General features: G+C 27.9%; 1 protein-coding gene across 1 annotated transcript; it reads left to right on the top strand.

Moving 5' to 3' along the window:
- The first annotated feature begins 206 nt into the window (after positions 1 to 206).
- LOC135949519 (uncharacterized) lies at positions 207 to 2,283 on the top strand. Its single transcript, XM_065499108.1, has 5 exons — positions 207 to 362; positions 421 to 647; positions 728 to 844; positions 902 to 2,015; positions 2,087 to 2,283. Exons 1-5 carry the CDS (start codon positions 316 to 318, stop codon positions 2,208 to 2,210), a joined length of 1,629 nt encoding a protein of 542 aa, XP_065355180.1. The 5' UTR covers positions 207 to 315; the 3' UTR covers positions 2,211 to 2,283.
- Positions 2,284 to 11,760: the final 9,477 nt, after the last annotated feature.

Here is an 11,760-nt window from a genome sequence, read left to right as displayed (position 1 = left end):
ATGTATGTATATGTAATAACCTATTGTTAATTCTTGTTCATAACATTACTAGGATCTTTAAAAAAAACCATGAATCTAAAATTTGTTCGATAAAAATTATACATACCACTTTATATGTATGCCCTTATCACTCATGGTGAGTTAACGTTTTGTTGGGTAATAAATATTTCGAAAATAATTACGAAATAATGTTGACAATTTTAATTTTGGAAAAAAATATGTCATAAATGTCGAGTTAACTAAAAAAGTATATTTTACGAAATTAAATAAAAATTATCAAGTATTAACATTGTTTAAAATGTATTTTTCGGAAAAATGGTAAACCGTAAAAATCGTTGCACAAGCATTTTAAACGCATCTGGGTAAGGAGAAAATACGCATTGATTTTTATTTAACAACAACTTAATTTTGCTTTTACAGTACATCTAGTTGCTCGGATTATATCGACCACTGCTGCCAAAGAAAATGCAATAATACATGTTGCCGCGATCAGTGTGAATACATAAACGATCGCACTTATACAACTTTAAGAAAAATTTGTCACAAAATCTTTAAGGATTACAATCGGTCTCAGTGTCGTGAAAAGTACACAATCTTTGACGGTGGTAATAGTATCAACGTGAGAATACATCGATCTGGTTCTCGTGGTTAGTAAATTCTATTATCGTATAATAAATGTATGTTTCATTTTGATGTAAATAACTGTTCTCATTTGCAATTGGTTTAGGGGACGAAAATAGAAAAGATCATAGATATGAAAAAGCTTCCAGTGAACATCGTTACCAATTACAAAATAAACACAATAATTATATTGGCCAGGATGGTAGAGGAGGAAAATTAACTGGTAAGAAACGAATTTAATGTTGATGTAAAAATCCGTTCTCATTTCTAATACGTGTAGGCGATGAAAACAGTACAGATCAAAAGTACGAAAAAGTATCCAGCGAAGATCGTTACCGATTACAAAATAAACACAGTAATATTATTAGCCAGGATGGTAGAGTAGGCAAAATAAGTGGTAGGAAGCCGGGTAGAGATGGCGAGAAATTCGATTCTGATGTCGATGTATATAATCGTGACCAGACAAAGAGAGGTAAGGGTAAAAATGCTGGGGTAGATGTCAATGACGATAATGTTTATGACAAAAGAAACAAAAAATTGGAAAGTACTAAACGTGGTGAAGGGAAAGATAATGTCTACAATGAACAAAATTATAATGAAAAAAAATTAAAAGGGAAGCAAAAGTTCGGTCAAGGAATTGATACAAACAGCAACAGAAATGGTGAACGAGATATTAATGGTAAAGCGATCGAAAATCGAAGAAGTAAAAGTAGGAAAGACAGTGTTGAAAATACTTACACCAAGAAGGGAGAATCTTGGAACGATAGTAAACGAGGCTCAAGAGATAACAACGAATCTGAGGTAAATTACAATGGAAAAGGAAAATTGAGTAGCCGTGGTGGAAAAAAAGATGAAAAGAAAAGTAAACCACTAAAAAAAGGTGAAACAAGTTATAAAGACGATGATATGATTATTATCGGTGAAATGACTAAAACAAAAAACAGAAAGGCGAAAAATAAATATAGCGTAGATAAAGATGATGCAGTTATTAGTAGTGATGACGAAGTCACCAATAAAAAGAAATACATTAAAGGAAAAAAATCCAAAATTTATGGAGACGATATTGATAATTTTGTCATCACCGCAAATAGCGGAAGCGAACGAAATTCAAGTAAATCAAAAAATAACAGATATCGCAAGTCCCAAGGCTTCGATGATGTTGGAAAGTCAAAAGACAGAAATTATCATGTTATCAATAATTTACGTAAAAAAGTTCGACGAGGAGACAATGTTGGCTTTAATAATGGATCGACTTTTAGTGACACAAGAAAGCTGCAAAAACTAATGCTTCCAAAGCCAGAATCTCTTCAATACAGACAAACTAAACGCTCAAGAGCTGATGAAGTAAGAGCCTGTGATTATTTACGTGCACTCATGGAACAACGTGAATTGTGGTAATGTCAATAATTAATTGAAATTGTATATTATTACATGATTAAGTTTCATTTCTACTTTTTTTCAATAGTCAATGCCAATTTTCTGAACAATCCAGCCAATTCAATCCTATTATATGCATTCCACAAACATGTATGTCAAGTTGTGGTCCAAAAACAGTTATTCCATGCTTTTCTGAGACTTGTGAATGTTAAATAAAATTTACAACTTCAATATTGTTAAGATTTGAAGGTAATATGTATAAATAAAATAAATTAAATAAATTATTCCGGAAATATATTTTTTTGAAGATTAGTAGCTTTGATTTCGGCCTGAAAAATTAAGTTAATTAGTGATTGGAAGTCATTAACAATAATCTGAACTCTAATGTAAATGCCAGAAAAAGATCCAATATTTTCTTAAACTGAAAATAAATGTATCATTATTCATTAAAGGATTTTAAAACGATTTGGAAAAATTACATACCAAGTAATGAGTTTAAATGCTAAATTCTGGCACTCACTACTTACACAATAGCTCATTATTTAAACACGGTGATATCATTGGATTATATAAGTTTATACCATTGAAACTACACCATCTCCAATTTAATTTCAGAAATTTCAAATTATATTTCAGAATTTTCTAATTGAATTTCAAAAATTTCTAATTATATTTTAGAAACTTCCATTTGTATTATAGAAACTTCCATTTGTATTTCAGAAATTTCCAATAGTATTTCAGAAAATTCTAATATCAATGCAAATGGACATTTCTGAAATACAAATAGAAATTTCTGAAAAACAATTGGAAGATTGTGAAATACAATTAGAAACTTTTTAAGTATAAATTAGAAAGTTTGAAATACAAGTGGAATATTCTGAAATACAATTGTAAATGGTGCAGTTACAAGCAATCACTTAAATAACCCATTTATATCTCACAGAAGCCGTAGTAAGTAAAACAAAATGTGCTCATGCAAATTACTAGAAAACAAGTAAGAGAGCTATATTCGACTGTGCCGAATCTTATATACCCTTCACCAAATTTTACTTCAAAATAAAAATTTTAAATATTTTTTATGTAAACAAAATTTATTTTTTTTCCAGTTCTTTTTTAATTTTTTGGAAAAAAAATTTTTCGAATTGTTTTTTTAATTTTTCAAATTTAGAAAAAAATTAAAATTTTTTTTTTTTTGTTTTTTAAATTTTTTTTATATAATTAGATATCATTAGATATCCATATTGTCATATTGTCTTACTAATCCAGATATAGGTCAAAAATAGGTAAAAAAAAATCGAGGTTTCCTGGTTTTTTCCTCATATCTCAGCCATTTGTTGACCGATTTTGCTGATTTTTAATGGGAAACTTCTCGAAAGAATGTCAGACAGAATTATTGAAGATTTGGATCCCGAGATATCTGGGGTCTTCAGAAAATTAATTTTAACAAACAGACGGACAGACGGACATGTCTTAATCGACTCCGCTATCTATAACTATCCAGAATATATATACTTCATGGGGTCGGAAAATGATGTTGTGGAAATTACAAACGGAATAAGACACTATTCTTCTAAGTAATGCAAGCGGTATTTGGAAGTAATTAAAAAGTAAATAATTGAGTCATTTCAAGTCATTACGTTTTGGCTGGGAATATAATAAATTTAGATGTTCTGATACTTATCCAAAAAAAATCCTCTATTTGTGTAACTATTTTAAGTTTCTCACAAAATTTTCGTATTCTATAAGAAAACTTTTAATAGAATGAGTGTATTGTACGTACAATTATATTGCATGCTATACATTTATAGTCGTCACAACATATTTTTCTCATCGTTTTGTGAGGTCAATTGCTAATGATGTCTTAGTCAAAATACTTAATTATAGAAAAATAATAACGATTACTGAGTTCCATGAACATTAATGTATATACATTTTTAAAATATTTATTTAATATATTTAATACATATGGGCAATTCTATATCATCCTACGTGACATTTGTACGCCTATAGAGTGGAATAGATTTTGCAAAAATAAGAGTATCTGAAAAATAATTTGGTCTTTATGTTCCATTCAGAGGGTACTCTATTTTAAAATAATAAAAAGTTCTTTCTATATATTGTTGTCCAAATATTGTGCGAAATAAGTGTGACATAAAACGGAACGGAAATTTTTAAAGTAGATAGATATTGATGTTGTTAGTTGATTTCTTGCAAAAAGTGAATTTTTAAAAATTTTGAGTTAATACAGTATTGTTGAACGAGTGCGATATATTCTGTAAATATATGTATGTGTGTATACAAAAACTAAAAAAATTAATAGAAAATATACATTCGGTTTCAATAAACAATTTGACAATAGCAAAAAAACAATCAGAGTCAAATTCATTTCATACTACAAGCTAATGGGAGTATAGTTTTCGCAGCAATTTTAGCCTAAAACATTAAAAAATTAAATATAATCAGTTTAAACTATTATTTTTGTCTTTAAAATGTTGTAATATGATCTAAATACTTTCACATAGTAACCTTTTATTATTTTCTTCTATTCAAATCATCTTGAAAAAAAGTTTCAAGGGGTTTTGTTTTTTCAGTTGTGGTAGCGATTCTCGTGGAATTGCCCATATATTTTGAGATCTTTATATGAATAAGAAAATTCATTCAAACATAAATACAAACAAACATAGTACGTCTTTTCGTAAATTTCTCATTGACATTGGTAAACAATTTATTTATATAGACAAAATATACAGTTTTGCCTAAATAAATATAAAAATTGAAACCGCATAATAAATGATAAGATTGTATTTATAGATTTGAATATTATGTATATTAGTATACATATATATTATTCAAGGCATAGAACGGAAGGAAAGAGAAATGTCAATGGAAAAAATTAGTCTCTTTTCACACTGGACATGAATTCTCATGAATTAGGTGTTTAACAACAGGCTTAGGTTTTTGGCTCTCAGTTACCTATCTAGTTGTCACCTATTATATTCAGAGATTGCAGATAAGAAATCCAATTTAATTAAAAATGGATGCTAAGATCAATTATTGAAACATCCTTGCAAAAAATTTATAGAGATATTTCTGTTTTTATAATAGTTATGTATGTACATATATAGCTTATGAGCGTTATTGTGATTTTTTGAAGAGATGTACTATATGGGGGCTATGATCTAATATAGGCCAATCATCGCAAACTTAATTACAAGAGTAATTTGTGCTTACATTAAATTAATTATCATTTGTGATTTATACATATATCCCAAAATAATATTGTCAAATATAAGGAAAATTGGTCTCCGATAAGGCTTACTCCCGAAATCACAAGGTTCTGCATAACATTCTTTGTGAAAATTAGTCCAGAGAAAATACTTGCACTAATTCAACACATTAAAATATATTAAGGTTGAAGAAAATTTCTAAAAAAATCCGAATAATTACATCAGTGAGAACTCTTCTCAAATTATAATTGTCGAGTCCGCAATTAATCTGCGGGATGGGCCAACTTAGGTTGTGACTGACTGATAGTGGAACTTGCCCAAGTAATATGAGATAACTGAACAAATTGTATTTTGACTAGAGTAATCTAATTCTATTATTTTGAGCACAACTATTTGTTTTTCTTTTCCAAATAGTATATACAGTATGTCAAAAATTAATTTTCACATTGCTGAATATTATAGCAAGAAAATATCACTTATGTTGATCAATTCACAAGGTCTCCTATCCTGTCATATTGTCCTAATATTTCACTCGGTTTAACCGACTCTTAGGCGTTCGGCGCAGGTCTCTATTGAATGGTTTCGATAACACAATAAACATACATAGTAGTATTATTTTAGGACATTTTTTGTTTGAAAAGCAATAACAATATTTTTAAACCATTGTGAAATATTAGGACATTATGACAATATGACATGATAGGAACCTTTGTGAATTGGCCAAATTGTTTTCATTTCATTACATATGTATGTATACTTTTTAGCATTATTATGAATACATATATACAGTATTTATAAGATAAAAGATCAAGTCCAATGTAAAAGAAACGAAAAGTAATGCATAAAAAATATTTAGTCAAAAATATTCGATATCAAAAAAATTTATACGAAATAAAAATTTTTATCATAGTTATTTTAATGCCAATCTCCACGGTGCACAGTGGATTATATAAGGTGAGTGCATCTCATAATTGATTTTTGCAAATGATTGAAATTAACCAAAAAACAAGTTCTATCGTAAAGCTAAGATGTCAAGCAATAATTATTTGCATAATTATAGTTATTATGTCAACAGAAGTATTCGAAAATGGCGACAGAACACACTACTTTCGACTTTAAAGATTTGGGGAGTTAAAATTATACCATTTTCATGGGCGTATTTTTAATATTTATAATTATTTTTTTAGGATTGTTATACCTTCTTGGAAAGGGTATCTTGTCCAGATTCTATCTTTGTAATGAGTTTTGTATATATTTTTAGCAGATTTGAAATTTATTCATTTAAAATATATAATGTTTTTGGGCTTACCTACACAACTTTGACTAGGATTTTAACTATTGGCGCCATTTGCCGCCGATCTAGTTTTAATAGGGAATTAAAGTTTAACTTATTATCTAAAAGATATATCAAAATTAGCTGCCTTTTGGTGTCTAATGGCATGCACAAATGTTGAGAAACTCAGAAATTTAAAAAACAAAAATTATCAACTTTTTTTGATTTTATGTGCTTTTCATTGCTTATTTTGCTATTAAAGTTTATAAAAATTTATAACTGTATATAAAGTAAATTTAGTTCTTAACAAAACACTTTTTTAATTTTTTTATTTGGATGAAAATTGTAAAAGGTATTTAACTTTTCATTAACACCTTTTATTGTATTTTTTCCCTCACCGCATATGAATAAAAAAACAAAAAACTAAATAAAAAAAATTGTTTGTACAATTTTTAATTTACAATGTAATTTTTTTCGAAAAAGTTTAATAACTTTTGCAATATAAACCGGTTTAACAAGTAATGCCTCATTTTTGTCTCTATAAAATTGTCTTTAAAACACGGAGCGAAAAAAATAGGTTTTCATATAAAAAAATTAAAACAAATTTTGTTGAAAAAAATAAAAAAAAATGCGAAACTTTTTACAAAAACTTACATAATTTCATGAAATATGCTCACATTTATGAAAGATTAATTCGATTTCTATCCATAATTGTTTAAAATTTTGAAATCGGTCTAAAAATATGTGAGTTAGAGAGTACTATTACTTTTATACAAAATCTCAAAAAAATCAAAAATGTATTTTTAACCGTTCGAAACTTTTTTTTTAATAATTCGATTTCTATGATTAAAAATACATATTAAAGCTTAAAGTCTCACCTATTCAAAAATCGATCGCGAATTAACTAACAAAATCATAGAGAAGAAGAATACAGATCATAAGTAACTGTAAAGTACCACTAATCATAAAAATTTAAAAAAAATTGGTTGTGAAAATTTTTTATTGACCCTACCAAAATGAAATACTTTATGTCTTATGCTCGGTATCTATACACGATACTAATCGTAGTTGAAGTACGGTTTTGTGATAGACGTTACTACAAATCGTACTATTTCATTTGAAAAAAAAAATATCACAAAATAACTGACATATGAATCAAACATTTTCGTTAGTACGATCATTTGTCGTAACGTGTATACCTAGCATTACTTTTCGTTTCTTTTACATTGGACTTTAACTTTTTCCTTATATATACTGTATATTTTCATAATAAATCAAATCATTTGTAACGAAATAATAAGTGGTATTTTTTTGCTATCAAAGTCGAAAATATTTTTTTTTTCATTGTGAAAAGTAATTTTTGACATACTGTATTTTTGATATTGTCCAATTCAAATTAGTGTTGATTTTTATTTTCATTGGGATCCAGACGTTTATAATTTAGTATATTTTAGAATATAAATGCAATGTACAGGCATTTTAAAATTTTGTTTATTATTTAAATAAACATGTTTGCATATACATAAGTATATGTATGTATGTCACATTAAATAAATAATATTTAAGGCTGTTGGTCATTTTTCTTATTTCAAGGCTTTTGTGAATAAAGTTTATTGTTTTTTGACATTGAATTTCCCATTGGTGTATATGTGGCATATGCATACATATTTAATATATTGCTTTATTTAATCCGCAATTATGCCATGGACAGCCTAATCCGAAATGAAGACTATCACAGATATCAAAATTAATTTATATACATGTAAATTTAAAGGCTTCAATAGTCTTTTTGTAAGGTATCGTATAAGTATCGTAAATTCGATTATTATTAAAGGTATTTATAGACGGCAATACTGAGTATTAATATTTGTCAAAAATTCAAGTATCATAATACAATTTCATTATCTAAACAAAATTTGTATTAGATTTTCAAAAAATACGAATGATTTTTTTGATTTACGGTCGGTATTCAAAATTTGTTTAAAACTATTCAAAAACTTTTTATTTTCATATGTATCGGGTATGTATTTATAAATACCAGAGTTGGGGGTAGTGCACTAAATGTTGAGTGCAATCAACATTTCACTAGCACTAAATATTATTTTAAAAAATATATTTTTAACTAATTTTCTTCAGCTTTAGTGGTAGTAAAGCTTATATTTTTATCACTAATATTTTTTAGTGATTGTGATATTTTTTTAACTATAAATCAATTGAGTGGTAGTGTAGAAATAAGCACTAAAATCAAATAGTTAAAAAATTTAACAATAACTAAAAAAAGCTTCAATAATTTTCTTTGCACTAATATATTCAAAAGTAGTGATCATTAAGTTATTCCAGTTTAAACTAGAATATTAAATATATATATATATAAATATGTATAATGAAAAATAATTTTGACTTAAAAAACTAAATAAAAATAATGACTTGAAGAAATTATAGGACATTACAAGATTTAATTTGTTAAAAGATATATTAAAAATGGAAAATACAGTCTCAACAAATATCCAATAATAAGGCAAATGTTTTTTTAAATTTAACACGCCTTTGCTTCAGTAGAGCGTTTATTTTCGTTTAGTGGAATGGTGGATTCTCCTCGGGGAAATAAATTAAGTGATTCGAAAAGCTTGTTTTACTTAAAGCCAATAGTCGCTAATTATTTTCTGTGTTATGTATTGCTTATTTCTCTTTTTATTGTATTTGTGTATTTATATACCGCTTTTACGTTTTTTCCTAAAATATATTAACTTAAACTATGAATAGAGTACAACATTTCTTTGTTTTAAAAAAATAGTGCAGGAATATTTTTTTAACTAAAAATTTTAATATAAAAAAAATATTTCATTAGGCTGCAAAAAAAAATATTTTAACTATTTTCAAAATATTATTAGTTAAAAAATTTTAACTACACGTTCGATTCCCACACAAGGCAATATTTTTTCTGTTTTTTTTTAGCTACATATTCTTGTTTTGATTGTAACTACTTATGCCGGTGCTGAATGTACATAAGTATATTTGTAAGCTTGACCCATGAATTTTTTAAAAATCTCGAACAAAGGTAAGTAGTGTTTCAGTCAAATAATAAGTAGTTATGCCTTGGCTGCAATACAATCTTAATAAATAAAAGATTGTAAAGATTTTTTTAATGGTTTTTAAGAAGAACAATTTTATTTCTTTAATTAATTAATTTCTTTATAGAATGAAATACACAATTTAATTTACAAATAAATAAGTCTAATTGACAGAATCTTACATAACAAAAAGCAATAACTAAAATTGACTTAACCCAATAAGCACCAAAGCCTCAAAAATTCAACCACTTGCACATTTTGAAAAATTTAATTTTTTTCAATCAAAAAACATATGGCTTGAATTTACGTTTCCTTTTTACTAGAGAATGCTATTGAAATAAAGTGTAATACAACTGTAATTCAATTGCTTGACAATAACTCGAGGCTTCAATTACACCTGCTTTCAACTAGAATTCTAGTAAAAATGCTTATTTGGAAATTTCCTTTAGAAACTGCGATTAAAACCAAATATGAATAATTTTCATAGCCAATATTCTTTGAGAATACTGTGGAACTGCCCTTACGAAGCATATCCTGCTTGCCATCTTCACGAATCACTTTCTCACTAACATCATATAGAGATCTTGCTCTAGATAGAGTCTAGAAAATGCAACATACATTTGGACATGGCTAAAAACTGATTTAGGCAGATAGATTTCCACCTTTTCCAACGTCTGACCTTGTGCTTTATTAATTGTTATGGAAAATGCCTTGTGGGGATTGTGTTATGCGCAAAACGTATGGGAGGTCTGGATTAATAGGAGCCAGTTCAATCCTCGGGATAAATGCGGGACTGTACATGTACATAAATATTACACAGAGAAAACAGATTTGTAGTCACAACCGAATTTGTCGCCAATCGAATTTTGTCAGTTCCACGTCTATCATATAATTCGGTTGCAATTACTGAATATATGATAAACACATTAATCAATTGCTGAAAATATAGTACGTACAACTGATATAAATAACAATTCGGTGTCTAAATTCAATTCTATAATTAAAATAAGAAGTCGCTATATTTTCTTTGCAATTTTTTACAAAAAACATCTTTGTTCTAATTTTATTTTTATTGAAGCTGGAAATTATTTGCTAATTTTAGTTGGGAGTTTTTTGTCATTATGTTGGTTAAAGGAATGCCCTAGGAGTTGAAAAATGTTCATAGTAAGGCCCCTTGCCTCAAATGCCCTTCATAATTTCAACTGATGGAAACACCGCTCAGGTCACTTTCTGTGTCGATTAAACGCTGTCCGTATGTCTAGATGGCTGACCATGTAAACCTTGTACGCCAACGAATTTTAAATTTTTAAGATATTTCGACCAAATTTGGTACATACATTTGTTTCAGCGCAATAACGAAGCCTATTGAAACTGGCTGAAATCGGTCCATTATTTAATCATTCCCCCACACAAATGACCTCCCGAAATTGGACTTTATCGGTCCTGTTTATTCTATATAGGTATCTACATAAATTTCGGTCCTAATAAGTTTTATTTATATACGGAAGTCATGTAACGAAATGATCGATACATAATTTGTCAAAGCTCCCATATAAGACCAACTTTATTAATTTTTTATAAGTTTTTTCGTATGACATGACGCCATAATAGGTCGTCCATTTTGAATTTGCTAATTCTGATATCGAATTCGTAATCAGCGACCCCAAAAATCACCGTATACCAATTTTTGGGTAATTTTCTAAATTTTTCGACTTTTGGCCCCACAAAGGGACCTTTTGCAGCACTGTGCGACCTTCTTTAGGTATATATCAAGGTGAATTTATACAAGGTGGAGTCAGTCAAACAGCTGATAATTTTTTTTCGCTTTTTGGTTCTAACAACTGTCAATGCTTGGTTTTATATTTAAATATCTGAAATTTTGAATATAAATAGTCCTTGAGAATCTCTACAAAAAATATGCTAACAAGTGTAGGTTGGTTGAAGAGATATTCAGGTTTATTGAATTAGTTTTTTTAATTTTACTCGATCTTTTTATGCTTTTTTAGATGTGGCGGGCCTACAGATGGTCGAAATTTATTTTTATTTATTCTAAATAAAATAAAAAGAACTTGCTACCAGTTATCTCTTCCCTATAAAAAGTTATATGCATCCTAAGTTGGAACTTGTAAAAAGGGCCGTATTTTTTACGTTTTGTCCCAAAAAAGCCCATATATTTTTATATGATTCGGAA

Source organism: Calliphora vicina, chromosome 1, assembly GCF_958450345.1.
Source record: "Calliphora vicina chromosome 1, idCalVici1.1, whole genome shotgun sequence".
NCBI lineage: Eukaryota > Metazoa > Arthropoda > Insecta > Diptera > Calliphoridae > Calliphora > Calliphora vicina.
Note: the sequence above shows the minus strand (reverse complement) of the source record. Positions and strands in the feature narration are given on the sequence as shown.